At 43.2% G+C, this 15238-nt stretch overlaps 1 protein-coding gene across 6 annotated transcripts in view; it reads right to left on the reverse strand.

Annotated features, from left to right (window-relative positions):
- Positions 1–388: 388 nt before the first annotated feature.
- Positions 389–15238, reverse strand: part of TNC (tenascin C) — an 81861-nt gene continuing 67011 nt past the window's right edge. For 5 of the 6 annotated variants that reach the window (XM_052669713.1, XM_052669712.1, XM_052669714.1 and 2 more), the window contains 12 exons: positions 13513–13785; positions 9406–9528; positions 8370–8513; positions 7168–7287; positions 6699–6842; positions 6253–6383; positions 5609–5741; positions 4395–4546; positions 3846–3942; positions 3058–3219; positions 2337–2500; positions 389–1667 (listed from right to left, as the gene is read on the reverse strand). In XM_052669713.1, the coding sequence (XP_052525673.1) occupies positions 1557–1667; positions 2337–2500; positions 3058–3219; positions 3846–3942; positions 4395–4546; positions 5609–5741; positions 6253–6383; positions 6699–6842; positions 7168–7287; positions 8370–8513; positions 9406–9528; positions 13513–13785 (1754 nt within the window). In that variant the 3' untranslated portion in view covers positions 389–1556. The remainder of the gene's footprint in view (positions 1668–2336; positions 2501–3057; positions 3220–3845; positions 3943–4394; positions 4547–5608; positions 5742–6252; positions 6384–6698; positions 6843–7167; positions 7288–8369; positions 8514–9405; positions 9529–13512; positions 13786–15238) is intronic. The other variant, XM_052669718.1, reaches the window with a different exon arrangement.

Genomic DNA, 15238 nt, shown 5'->3' on the forward strand with positions numbered 1-15238 from the left:
GATTCTGGCACAGGAACCATGTGATAAGAAGACCCCCAGTGCTTCACTAATTCTGTGAGGGCCTTCTCCTGCTTCCCCAGCTGGGCATTATCCTTTCTCAGACAGTAAACCCCAACATGGAATGCCGTTCCCAAGGGCTAACACAACTGACGCTTTGAAATGGAAGGGCTGCAGTAATATATGCATATGGGAAGGAGAGAAATTAGGAAGAAAGAACCCAATGGTGAAGAATTCCTTCCCTCTTGAGAAAGTGCTGTTCTCATGCACACACGTTTTATACCTTGTGAAAACAGCAATATCTGAGCTTACCTTGCTGCTGGCAAGGAGGGGGCTGAAACATTTGCTCTGTTTGAGGAGCACAATCTTGAAGCAAGGCAGAGAGACTGGATTAAAACAAAAGATCTTTTATTGTCTTCAACTGAAGAGCAAGATACAGAGGAACTACACATAGGTTTCATTCATACAAAAAGAGAGCCCTTTATTTACACAAGTGTTCAAAGTCACCAATGGTACCTAACAACAACTCTGTGCTTTCCTTGCTTTCTTTTGTTAGTTATTCCCACCTAGATGGAGCAAGCGTTGGTCAGTAACACTGAGAAAAACGTGTAGAAGCTTTTGGGCAGGAAAAAAAGAAAGAAATGTGTTCTAAAAGAAACCAAATCCATAAGGACCTTTCACTGCAAGAAACCCAGCAGAATTCTTACAGCCAGCCACTAACAAAAGAAACAGTTTTCAGTACTCAGGGCTCAGCAGCCTGATCATTTTCAGCCTTTTACTTCCCCATGTAAGTACAGATACCCTGGACATGCACCAACTCAACAAATATGAAAAAAAGGTAGAAATTTATTTAAAAGTAATTGTGCTTTTATTTAAAAAAGAAATTTACAATCAGACACTGTCCTGCTGTGTTCCCAAAAGCATTGTTCTCTTAAAAATGACAAAAACTTAGCTTATTATTATCATTATTATTATTACTTTGTCATTATATTAATAATATTAATTTTTTTGCTTAAGTTTAAAAATGTACTGCTTTCCCTCTTCCCCTCCCCCTCCCTTCTTCTTTGTGGTACTTGATATATATATAAAAAAAGGCTTTCCAGCGACCGAAGGATTTCAATTATATCTAATAATAATAATAATGATAATTAATCATACACATTTCTGTGTGTAAAAAATATGGCTGGTTCTAAAACAAACTACCAACATACAAAGCTGTTCTCCCTCCCCTACCCTGGGCCACCCAAGAGATAGTCAGATCATGGAAGAACTTCATCCCAGAGGCTGAGAAAAGAAAAATGAAAACAGCATACAACCCTTGAGATCGTTGTCTTTGGCGTGAAGGACATCAGTGGTGGGCAGAGCTGGAGCCGCTCTGCTGGAATTGCTGGGACACGTAAGGCTCGTTGTTTGGGCTGTTGTGCCAAGGGTTGTGATGCTTTGGTACGACTACCAGCTCCTCACCCCATCACCCCGGTGATGCCAGATCCCCCCACGCCCCCCGCTCTCTGTCCCTCCCCACGTCGCCCTGCCTGTAGCCCTTTCACCACCCCAAGGCTTTATGCTCGCTTTCGTCTTCCTTCCAGATTTCGAAAGCTGGAGGGTCTCAGCTTCATCTCTGCAAACTGGATGGAATATTCGTGGCCCTTCCAGTGGAACCAGTTAACACCCTGCAGAGACAAAGATGAAGCGTGAGGAGTCACACATCCACTTCACTTCTTTCTCTGTTGAGAGCCTTTACGTTTGTTTTAGCTTTTAGAATCACACGATCATGAAGGTTGGAAAAGACCTCAAAGATCACCAACCTCAACCCACCCCCACCGTGCCCACTGACCACATCCCTCAGCACCTCATCTCCATGGCTCTGGAACAACTCCACGGATGGTGACTCCCACACCTCCCTGGGCAGTCTGTGCCAACATATTACCGCTCTAACTTGGTAACAGACACACAGCAAATCAAAGGGGTGTTGGGAAGTATAGGTCTCTGGCCACATGCACGCATAGCCTGTACAAACAAAGTCATAAGCTGTTTCCCAGAGCTGTCACTTTTTGCCTGGCCTTCATGGCAGGAACAGCAATTTGTTTCACATTTGAAAACTACAGTTGTTCCCTGCAGACTTTTGAGATATCCATGGAAAGTCATACAAAACCATCAGTACTTCTCCAGCTGACATGGCATTCTTGTTTTGTGAGCAGTTGTCCCTATCTTTTTCTATTATTCTTTCCTCTGGAGGGTGGCCTTGGATGATGTGTTTCTGGCTAGCTGAACCACCAGACAGATAACAGCAATTCCTCTCCTTCTGACACATTATAAAAGCCTTCAGACACCAAACTCACCTGACTGTGGTTGTTGTCACCATATCTGCCCATCAGATTGACTCGGTGACAATTCTTGTACCAGAAAGCACCCTTGTATGACAAAGCACAGTTGGTGATAGCAGAATCATTGTCCTTGTCAAAAGTGGAGAAGGATCTTCCATTATGGTAGGTCATGGAGTCACCTGGATGGAAAGGACAAGAGAAAAAGCAAAGTCAGTGACTTGTGTGGCTTAGATTACATGGGAGTGATCATCCTGCACAAAATGTTTGGGCTGTACCATGCATCTGGCTGTGTATCTAAGCTTCTTCAACATTGATTTGTTTTACTTCAGAAGAAAGCACACAATTTTTGTATCAGAAGGCAACTCAAACCACTTTGTTCAGCAAAACTACAAATCATGTCATAGCAGAACTCTGCTGCATATTCCACTGAAGAGACGAGACCATGCCATCTTATTATTGGCTGCATAAATGACAGCAGAGTATTGACCAAATGAGATATGAGGCTGCTTAGTATACTTGTTTATATTCTGTCACAAGCATGCCATAAAAAGTGGCACCTAAATAACTAGAGGATTTAGAACGGAAACATAAAAACTGCTGATACGTTCATATTTTCAAACGCCTGACATCCAGAGAGAGGGACCCACTGTGATGCTCATTTCAACGTGCACAGGCTGGAAGCTTGACTCAGCTGAGAGGAAATTGCAGAACAGAAGAAATACATATTTCATCTCACCTGCTGTTCCACTGTAGCCATCCACCTTCAGCCTGTACCGGGTCTTGGCATCTCCGACGCTGAACCTGTCGTACACAGCGTAGGCTGTCTCCCCTCTGTCTTTCAAATCCACACGCAGCTCGTACTGCCCCTGAGAGCTGATTTTATGGAGGTTCTCCAGACCTGTGGAAATACGAGAATGATCCATTTGTCCTGTAAAGGGTGTCAAACTGGCTTGGATAGATATCCCAGGACAGATACCCCAGGACGATAACACCGGTTAGGAAGATAAGCTGTTTAAAGCCGTGGAACAATATCAGCACAAAATGAAAAAGAAACAGTTTTAGAGACTATCTCAGCCCTTCAAATCACAGCAGCATGGAGCACCTTGAGAAAAGTAACTAAAGCCAATGCTGCATGACAGTCACTGTCTTCCATCTATGAGCAAATAAAATGTAGTCCAGCCTCTGCACATTTGCTTTTTACCTCACTTCATTAATTGTTGTGTTTTTCTCATTAAGGATATCCTAGGAGTACAGCAAGAAGAGCACCTGCAGCTGCTTCTCAGGTTCTTACAGAGCACCAGTGAGCATCAGTTTGGTACATCTGGTCATCCAAGAGGTTTGACATTTATGAAGGGGACTGGGTTGGACCTGGCAATCTCAGCCTCCCCTGCAGCTTGCTCCTCCTTTGCCTGGACTGTGTTCCCCTTTAAATGCTTGAGCAGAGGCTTCAGAATGGCACCTTGTCTTTTGGGCTTTCTTTGCTTGTTTGGGCTTTCTAGAATAAGATAAATTCTTGCCACTTACCTATCCAGAATTCATCCTTAGGATCTCCAAATCCGGCCACATAATTCTTCCAGTTCTTGTAGAAATCTTCCTTTCCATTTTGGCGCCTCAGGAACACCTACAGCCACAGCATGCAAGAAGAGTTACACTCAAACTGCCTTAGACATAAGGAGTGCTAGCAGTGCAGCTTTTGCCACTGCAGAGTTTGGCACTGCTGCTCCCCTGCCCCTATCACTCAGGCAGCAGTCTCACTGCAGTTACTGAATCATAGATTTGGTGAACGCTCCTTATTTTTTTAAGTAAGACTTCTCTATTTCATTCTTCTAGTTTCTATTCTCTGCATCTTTACACTCGCCTTCCCATCTACATTGAGTCAGTCTCCCCCTCGTTTCACCTTATTATCTGTTTTTAAGGTATCTAAGATGGTCATTTCAGCTTCTCCTCCGTCTACTGATACTCCAGTAACAGAGCTCTATGAGCAGTGATGAAGGAGAGCAGGGATGGGACCTACCCTTGTTCTTGGCAATGCAGATACATATCAGGGTGCCATGGGCTCCCCTTTTTACTCACAATCCATCCGCCTCCATCTTCAGCCATGTCACAGAAGACTTGCAGAGGCTGTGTTCTGTCTCCATTCAGATAAATAGTGTAGAGCCCAGAGGTGACCTCTCCATTCAGGAGAGCTTGGGAGCAGTCTTTAGGATAAGGATAAAGAAGACCAGCTACGCAAAAAAAGAAAATAGAAAACAGTCCTTGAGAGATCAGCAATTATAATCAACTTGTTGAACTCAAATGACTCGTGGTGATCAACAGCATAGTCATGTGCTAAGCCTGGAAACTGCCTCGTAATTGCTATCATACACACCAAAAAATTACAATAAATATGACGTGCATTTTTCTTTTGGGTAAGGATTTGCACATCTGTCTACACTTTCAGGAGCACCATGAATGCCATATAACTACTCCCTGTTATGAGGGGAGTACATCTGCCAGCTCAACATTTAAATGGGCAACCCCTGTCAGTTAGCCAAATGTCTCTTGAACACACACAGACGAATTCTCCTATTTCTGGTGTCACCCTGCTTTACATAGGGACTGACTGGGAGCAGAATGGGGGCTGTGTGACTTCCACGAGTCCTTGGGCTGAAGTTGGTACAAGGGCAGATGGAGCAGTGGAGATGGTTGAAAGTGCTGCTGGGTTTGAGAAAAGGGAGACGATAGGCAAGGTTTTACTGTTAAGACTAAGCAATATTATATTTTTCTTGTCATCAAAAGATGTGTCAATGAGACCAGTGACTGCCAAATATGTCAACTGAGAAGTATCCTTCAAAGAACCCAATCTACTCTGGAATTCAGCTTACCACAGGGCTGTCCTATTAGAGCTGGAATGGACATACCAGTGTGACAGTACACAAACTGACCTCAGAAACAGGAGGAAAAAAACTTGTCCAGAAATTCAGCTCCAAAGACTCCTGAACAGATGTGTGTGGATGTGGTTTGCTTCATTTCAATGTAAAAAGCTGATTTGTTCTATCAACTTGCTATGCACCGAGATAAAGATAACTCAAGGGGTCAGCATGGATTTTGAGATGTGACATCCTATTCAGGATTTTACATGGGAAAGGCAGGATGTTTCATCAGAAAGAGAAGACAACAGAGAGAATGTGACTGGATATAAAGGAACAAAAGTCATCCTTCCAGTCTGGGGGAAGCAGATGATACTACAGCTTCAGGAGAATGGGACTTTTGCACTTTCACCTGCTTACACACTCTAAGGTTCTTACTTGTGGTGAAAACGGTCTGGATTGTTTTGCTCCTCATAGATCTGCTCAGTGCCTGGAGTTTCACTGTGTATTGAGTGGATGGGCTCAGCTCTGTCAGGGTGTAGGTGGTCGTCTCAGGCTCTAGGACGAGTTCCTATGGGGATGATAAACAACACAAGGAAACCGCAGTGTGAAAATCATACTAAGTGGAACTGTAACATAGTTCAGTGTCTTTTTGTGGTGATTATGGTTGTATCTTTAACCATTTATATTATTTCATGCAAAATTTGTATTCCTCAAAGGTTTTTTTCCTGCTCGCTTTCTTCAGGAAAGTTGTATGGAGGTGAATGTTTCATGCCATACTCTGTAAGCTGTGTGGTTTAAAAGCAGGTCAGCACAAAAGTTTACACGATTTGAACATACACACTGCATAGATGACTCTGTGCAGCTCACAAAACAATGGAGCAAGATCATCTTTAAGGACAAATCTGGAAATTTCATTCTCCAGACCTCAAAAAGCTTTTTTGTGTGTGTGTGTACCTTTAACCACTGATTTTCAGCATGATCAGGCAGTGTGCTTCCCTAAAAATCAGAATCCTTTCTGGTGCATCTTTACTGTCCAGTTTTGAGGTACAGCCCTTCAGGTTTGGATACAAGTGCCCTACCTTGACTTTGCCATCAATGGACTCGTAGATCAGGAGGTAACCAGTGACAGGAGCACGTGGAGGCCTCCATGTTATCACAGCTGTTTCTGCCTGAACCTCGGTAGCACTTAAATCTTTTGGAGCATCGAGTCCTGAAGGAGTGAGCAGAGAAATTACAATCACACTGATACAGTTTAGCACAGAGGTTACAGGGAGGATATGAATACAGGCTAGGAAGGAATGCTTTCCCTCTGCAGAAACTGAAAACTAAAGAAGGGAAAAAAGAAAAAAGAAAAAAAATCCTAAATTTTTATGATTAAAAACATGGTGTGAGTGCTTTCAAAATTCAAGTTTCTAGCAAAAAGCACACCAGCTGGCTGAGGTGGTGATAGTAGTGAAAGTAAGCCTTGTGTCAGACCAAGGAGATGGCAGCCCGGCTCCTATCCCAGCAAGGTGGGACACAGCACCTGTAGTGAACTGGGTGGAGAGGGTCTCGCTCTTCTGTGCATCCTTCACAGCATGGACCCGCAGGGTGTACTCCGTCGCAGGTTGAAGGCCGTTCAGGTCATACTCCACTGTGTTTCCTGATACCATCTGTGTGACTTCTGGCTCTAAGATGCAAAGACAGAAGAGAGGCAGTCGTTCAGGCGTGCCTTGGTACGATCTGTGTGCTCCTCTAGGTGATCCTGGGTTAACGGCAGAGCCTTCTCTAAGAGTGTTAGCACTCTCTAGTGTTCTTACGAGCTATAGCACCTCTTCAAGAAGCTCATGAATTCAGAAGTATCTTTGTTCATGCCTGAATTAGGAAAGCATTAACTAGATTGGTGGGTTTTTACATGCTTTCAGCAAGGCGTCTCCATCAAGTGGCAGCCACCCGCTCCCTTTTGAGCCTGTCCTGGAATCACAGCTCCCCAACTCATCCCGAACTCTTCTTACCATCCTCAGAAGAGTAGGAGACAACATAATTATCCACAGCTGCAATTGCAGGCTGCCAGGTCGCCAGAGCCTCTGAGTCTGTAATGTTCATCACTACCAGTCCTGATGGGCTGTCCAGAGCTGGAAGAAACGATAACATGATGAAGGAATTTGGCAATTACTATCAGCTCTGTGCAACTCTCTGTTGTAACCATAGAATGTAAAATGTGCAAACATTACTGCTCAATGCAGCAGTTTTTATGGTTCCCTTTGGAATAGTGGAGCTCTGCAGAAAAAACGTCAGTGCCTATAAAGAGACATCAAATGCCTCCACTGGAGACGGGAGGTCAACGCGTGGAAAGATTAAACACTGGGAACAGACATAACTAACTGCATTCTCAGATCAGTCCTGATAACATCAATCTTAACAGCTCTGTCAAGCTGACATATTTCTCTCAACACCCTCAAGTCTGGACTGCTTCTTGGAGCAAACTCAGGAGACAGAGCTTGGGAAAAATAACTAATGTGACGGCAATTGATAGCCAATGTGACCTTCCAACAGCTCGCCCTGCACTTATAAAAATAAACCAGCGCAACAGCCAGCTAACCATCCAAACACCATGCCTTACTTCCTTGTGGGACTCTGCTTTGCACCTCCTTTTATGCTCTCCCTATGCTGGGAGAGATGCCTGCCCCCAGTATGGCTGGAACAGCCTATAAATTGCACTTTATTATCCAATCTACATCATCTTGTCCTTGCCACAGTTCTCTGAACACTTGTCAGAGTCCAAAAATAATGAACAAATGAGACTTCATGGTAGCAAAAATTCCGATGAGGATATTTAAAGGTATATTGTAGGAAAAAAATCGAGAGAGAACAAGAGAGAGGATGCTTTTATGCTTAGGACACAGTTGCAAACACAACACAAAGTGGGCTGAACTGCCCAGTGAGCTGGTTCTTTGCTCCCACATCAGTAGAATGATATTAATTAAACTTCCTTTTGTTTCTGTGTATTAGGACTGTAAACATACGGACAGTCTTTGCCCCAGTGCAAGTCAGCTCTGCTCTTAGCAGAGTGGGAGCCTGATCAAACCTGTAAGCTCTGCTCTTACTTGAAGTACAAAGCCACAAAGGAAATAGGGGACAAGATCAAAGTCCTTCATTCCTGAGTCTGTTCTGTGATGCAGACAACGTGTATAAGAACCTGCTATTTATGTATTACCAGTTTTCAGAATTCCAGAGATGGGTTCGCTTTCTTCGAAGCCTTTCACAGAGATGATATTAACATTGTAGTCTACGCCCGGGATTAACTTCACCAGCTTTGTCCTTGTCTTGCTTCCATCGACTGTAACAACATTGGGAGTGCCTAGGACAAATGTAAATGTCAATGGATTAATGGCAGTTCTCCATAAATGCTTGAAAGAAGCGTGTTTCAGGTTAAACACAGTGTGACCAGTGTGAATTCACATGTGCAGGAGTTGAATTTTTCCCCAGTTTGTTGCAACCACTAATGGGAGAACAAACTGTGGCCACAATACCTGATTCTAAGACAATGCTTTCTATTTCTTTCCTACTGGTATGCCAACAGTAAGGTAAAAAATCAGTATTTCTGATATCATAACTTTATAAAAGAGATGAAAACAGCACTACCTGTATACAAATTCTTACACCTGCAAGGATAGGACTTTCTAGTTTAAAAGTACTTGGCTTCTTGCAGAAGATGGACAAAGATAAACCAAGTCTGATGATGTTTTCCTTCACTCATCCCATTTTAAACAAAGACATACTGTATATTATTGTAAGTTGTGAAGGTTTATGACAGAAACTTCTTTCAAATCCTGGGTTTATTCCAGCAGAACACATGGGCAAATGCTTGATCATGATTGTAGGCCATTCCTTTTCTTTTGTGAGATCACTATACATGTACATTTACATTGCCTAGAGACCTAGATCTTTACTTGTCTTATTTAAAAGCACTTCTTTTATGATCCTGGCATATGCGGTGTTTGCTCAATAGTTGTTCCCTTCCAGAGATGTCCCTCAGTTATGCTATTCACGTGCTGAAGTATAAGAAATTATTTAAGCAGAACACTAAAACAGGGCTATAATACTGAAACAACAACGGGGATTACTAAGAACTATCACAGCCTTTGAGAAGTCTGAGAACCACGGCTTACAGCTGTTGTTCTGAGGGCCATCTCTCAGATACACTTTTCACTCTTCCCCTTTGCCATCTCCCTCCACGTCCCCACTCTCACCTCCTGTGACGGGGACATAGGAGACCCTGTAGCTCTCCACGCGGCTGCGGGGGGGGGTCCAGCTGACTGTAGCAGAGTTTTCTGTGATGTCTGAGAAAGCGATTCCCTTGGGAGATCCCACAACTGTCGGTGGAGAAGAGAGGACAAACACACCACAGAGAGAGAAAAGGTCAGTAATTTCTCTGCCAGTCCTTGGTGCTGTGACTTGTGTTACTCCTGAGTGCCAGGAGCTGATGCTATCAGTACCCTACAAGGCAGCGTGGACGCGGGCAGTACCACTTAATGGTTTTATCACACACCAACAGCAATAATCTACTCGGTCTTAATTTTCCATTTTCAGCAATATTACAGTACTTTCTAACTTAAAAATACCACAGATGTGTCCACAAGATAACAGAGATTTCCATGTATGGAGCAACACTTACAGGAGTACTATTTTATTAGCATTGTACTTATCAGTTTTTCTAACATAGTTTCACTTGGATGATTTTAATCTTTCTGTTGAGCTTTGTAGCCCTATTTGTGACGCACAGCAACCCTTAGCAGTGCAGAGATGCCTCTCCTTGAGCATAACCCTTCTACTGTAGGATGCCTAAAAGAGACCCAGGCTCATTTCGTCCCGTAGAAACCATCCTCTCAAGCACTGCCTGCCTGTAACTTCTGTTGGCTTAACCCTACAGTATTAGGTTTTCTTCTTGCAAAAACTACTAGAGATCTGATTTTTTTCTAGCTACATAGGAAAGGCACTTGTGGTATCACTGCAGCTTTCTGCCATACAGCCCAACCTAACCCTGTCCAAACCTGAGCACGACATTTGCCTGTATAAAATAAGATTGGCAAGCTGGGACACACTCATTGGTACAACCTCGTAGTTTAGCCTTGCAAACAAAATGAGTGTTACCAAAATGATCCAATCTGAAGATGCAAACCAATGTGTAGCACAATCTCAAACTTTCTGCTTTAGAGATTAAATAAGCTACTGCAAAATGTGAATGTAAGGGCTTCTGAAAGGACATGGTGAAGGGATCTGCCACTTCTAAGTTTACTTAGCATCTCACTTCCAATTTGCTTTTTTGACTGTAACCAAAACAACGCTGAAATGTGAAAAGAAACAAACAGCCCACACACACTGACTTAGTCATTAGCACAAAGGCGACAGATCCCAAACGTAAACCACATAAAGAGTGGTGGAAACAAGCTGTGGGCAAGGGGAAAGTGGCAAAAGAAGGAAAAAAAAGTGACTGTGCTTGGAACAAATTGGAAAGAACGTGTCTGCGGGAAAGGAGTCAAAGAGGGCTGTTTGTTCCATGTGTCCCCAAAGCTCCAGCAGCAATGTACTAAATCAACCGAAAGTCAAGGAAGGAAAAACAACCGAGCCCTCAAGAGAAATGTAAATCATTTCTCACAAGGCATTTTGGGCTTGGGGGGCCTGACCACATGGAACAGCCAGAGAAAGAAAGAGTAAGAGAAGGAAGACAGCAAGGTAGGGTTAGCAAAGCTACATGACACCTAAACTGGCTACTCAATCTAAATTGTGATGGATAAGTCCATGGAACAATGGTATCAGGTAAAGTGCAGCATGGCAAATAACAGTAAGAAAAGCCTTAACTACATAAGACTTTCACACCCCCATTGCCCCAACTGCATCTGCTTTCCTAGGAGCAAACATGGCAAACAAAGCATGTGGGACCCTCCTGGCAAGCACCAGTCCTTGAATGAGTACCAGAAAGGTAACGGAGTGGTTCCTTTGAGCACAGGGAAATGAAGTAGCAGCAAGTAATACCATCTTGAGCCACCTGAAAGCCAGAATTAAGCAGGCATAAAAAAAAAAAAAAAAAAAAAAAAAACAGGCCAGGGTGCTTCTGTTTTTTATCACAAAAAAACTCAGTGCAGCTGTTGGACAGACACAGATCATTAGCATCATCCTTCAGCACCACTTCTCATTAGCTCTACCTAAGACTGAGGATTGCCTGAGGTCTGTGATACTTGCAGAGCTCTGATTATTGTTTTTGTTGTTTTTTTTTTTGCTAAATATACTCTTTCCTCACTATCAGACTACATGAATATGTTCACTGGCTTTCTTCTACTAAGAATCAGGAAGCGTTAGACTATATTTGTTACATATGAAGAGCATTTTTGGATCATCTCAGATGAAAAATCCCATCAGAATGTGGCAAAACACCATTTAAAGAAGAGGAAATTAGCAGCATGAGTCCCACACTTCCTACCAAGGATATTAACTGGCACACAGCCACCAGTCCCCTGCTAAGAGCTGAATTGCATCTCCAAAGATATTATACAGAAGAATCTCCAAGAGACACTTCCTCTGAGAGTGTGCAAACTCGTTCATGCCAACTTGATCAGGCACTGCAGCTCTGTGCAGTGCTGCCTCGCCCTGCAGTGATCTTATGGTTAATGTCCTCTATCACAGTAGAGTTGGTGAAAGTAAGGAAGGAAACCACAGAGGAGGACAGTGCACCCAATGGTGAGCACGCAAGCTCTTTCCTCCCTCTCCTTCCTTCCAGTGGGTGGTGGCTTCGCATGCAGAGATACGAGGTCAGACCTCCAGAGAGGGTTGCTTAGCGATGCTTAAAGCAGATGTCTTCAACTGCACTGATTTACACCAGTAGCAGATCTGATCCCCGATGACTGCATGTGTTTACACAAGGGTATGTGCCCATGTAGGGAAGAAGGGAGAAGTGTGAGCGATAAATACAGAGTGGGATTTTCAATCCTTCCAGCTTTCATTTTCATGACCTCATTTCCATGGTGATGTTTGGGTTAGGTTTGCTGGTCTGTGTGCTGGCAGTCTTTGTTCCTAGCGGGATTTTTCTGCTTCCTTTACTAAGGCTGAAGACATTCTGACACTTATTTCTTGCTTGCTCATACACTGTACACAGGCTAGGATAAAGCAAGGCTGTACACGAACCTGTCCAAGCCACCCATTGCAAAAGCAGCAAATGTTACTTAGCCATTAAACTGGATTTGTTATAAATACACACATTTCTCCAAATAGCCAACTCCTAAATAAGAAACTAGTTAGATGCTTTGGTGGCCCCAGCATGTGATGCAGTGTAACATGCAGTTTGAGTTATTTAGCTGGATTTTTGTGGCTCCAACTCTATTATCAATTATACATGGGCTATTTACAGCTGAAAAACATCTCTGGGGTTATTGGCACCATGAGGTGACGTGTGCTAAATCTCCCTGAAAGGACCAAATTAGAATGTAGTCATGAGGAAAATGATAACAGTTAGTGGTTTACCATAAATATCCCAAAGTCAGTGAAAGTGGGGATGGGCTGTGTGTGCTCAGTGCAGTTGACTTCAAGCATCCTTCTCCATTATGAGACAGCCCACAGGAGCCCAGAGAAAGGTGCCCTGCGATGGATGCATTTAAATGTCCGGGTGAGTGGGTATGTGTTTATTCAAGGGCTGTGATGGCAGATAGTAGAGCTGCTCAGAAATGTGCCTTTCCATGCTAAACAACTGCCACCAGAGACACTGAGGTGAGTGGCGAGGTCATGCTATTTTAGGATAAGCTGTTCCATACTGAGCTATTGTTGGTCCTTTGCTGCGGGTTATAGCTGGACACAAAATCTTTTACATATTTCTGTTGGCTTCCTCTTGCTCTGAACTCAACCATCCTCTTCTCATCCCCCTCCTCCCAAAATTAGGATGATCTGAAATCACTGTATTTTCAAATCAGTAAGCCCCACGTTTTTTAAAGAGAGAATTTGGATCTAAGAGCATTGCTTCATTTACATATTTCAAAATTTCACAATTAAATATTTCAAAATGACATCATTATATTGCTGGAGAAAAAAATGAAAAGTTCCATTCAAAAATGCCCAAATGAAATGCTTCTAATTATGAACCCATTTTTCATTTAAGATAATCTGAAGAATTCAACCTAAGCCTTAAGAACTTTTTCCATGACCAGAATCTGCAAATTTGCATGCAAAAACAATATGTGCAATCAAAATTTGGGTAGGTGACATGCAGGAGACAGTTTGAAGGTCTCAGTAACAGCTTAGACCACCTAGGAAAAGGAGAAATGTTAACAGAATTAGGAACGAACACGTTTGTCCTACCACAAAGACAATACCTGTGGTTGCTACTGAGTTTATGGGTTGGGAGCGCCGTCCACTGCTAACTCCATAGAGCTCAATTTCATACTCAGTGCCCTCTTTCAGCCCTGTTATATCGTGGGTGCGCTCATGGCCTGGTACTATGAGTTCCAGTGGATCAGATTTCCTTTTGGTATCCCTGATTTTTAGAACAAAACTGTCGAAAACCCCATCATCTGCAGTCCAGGACAGACGGAAGCCGTCTGGGGTAGCATCTGAAACCAGAAGGTTGTCGACCTCGGGTTCTGCCTCTAAAAAAGGAGAAGATAGCAGTAGGGGGAAAAAAAAGTGATTCTTTGAATCTGTTCATTAGTGACCTTCCTGAGGTCTGGCTATAGCATACTGCAAGCATCCAACCACAGTTCAAAGAAAGGGAAAGAATCTGCTGGATATTGAAAAAAAACAAAAAGGAGAACATTAGCATTTAACACATACCAAAGAATATATATGAGGGTGTGTGTGGGTCATTCAAACTTTTCACTCTACCGTAAGTCCACTACATGGAAATACATCATTTGCCTCTGCCATGCAAAATTACACATGCTGATAGTAAGTTGGAAGTGCATTGGTCCCTTACTTTTCATTGAGTTACCCATCGCACGTGAAACCTTTAGCTACGATGAAAACAAGCTCTTGTTATATAGTACTGCAGGCATGCCTGTAACATGGTCAGGTCTCTGTCTGTTAGGAAGACAGCATGGAAGCTTCTTGAAAGAGTCTTTTCCTTCATGCAAAACCCTTATTCCATGCACTTCTGGCCTCTGTGATGCTTTAGATCAGAAGAACCCTTCAGTTTGATGTAAAACAAATGCTGAAGCAGCAATGGGGAATCATGACAATTCATACACTTAAATGCAATGTGCAAGACCTGCTGCCCTTGGTGAACAAACCCACTCAAGAGGATCCCAGGAGCTGTAAGTTATTAAACAACCACAAAACACCTTCAGCTCAGTATGGTCAAGCATCTCTACCAACAGAAATGCTGTTGGAGTGCTTACTGTCTTAGAGCATCTCCGATGCACTTTTATCTTCCAGAGGAAGATGTTCCTATTTATTTTCTCACGAACCTGCAGTCAGGTTTACTGCTGCATCGTCAGCAACATGGAGATGAGAGTTGAGGCTTATAGGGCTGGAGAATCAGTCTGCAACAACTTTTCCAAGAAAATTATTCAAATGCTGCTGGAAGACAGCAGTTATGATGAGGCTGAGAACACGAGCTAAGGTTTTGTGGAAAGAGATGCCAACATTATGATTGGAAGTGACCACACTGTGTTCTGTGTGTGGAACACAGAGAGAGTGAAAGAAACGAGGCCATAGGCAGGAAAACCAGGATGATTTCCTCCTGAAGATCCCGATGGTTGGCAAGTTGGAGAATGCTGAGGTGCCCAACAGCTGTTAACAAGACGAGCTCCCGCATGCAGCTATTTCTCTTGAAAGACTCCAGTTAGAAGTACCTGCATGAACATAGCAGAAATTTTCACCCCTCAACCCACGTCATGCGTCTCTACAGGATCCCTCACAAAGAGAAAAAGGAAACATCAAGTTAAAAGGAATGGAATTTCACTGGTGAACCGATCAACCACAAGGAGTTATGTGTAGCCACGATGCAGAAGGGGATGCAAAAGCCAAGGTTTGTTTTGCAAACGGATTGCATGAAACAACTTCCGTGTGAGAAGAAAAGCAAGAAAGAGAAGAAGTGGAAGA

This window comes from Tympanuchus pallidicinctus, unplaced genomic scaffold (genome assembly GCF_026119805.1).
Source record: "Tympanuchus pallidicinctus isolate F22 unplaced genomic scaffold, pur_lepc_1.0 scaffold8, whole genome shotgun sequence".
Classification (NCBI taxonomy): Eukaryota; Metazoa; Chordata; class Aves; order Galliformes; family Phasianidae; genus Tympanuchus; species Tympanuchus pallidicinctus.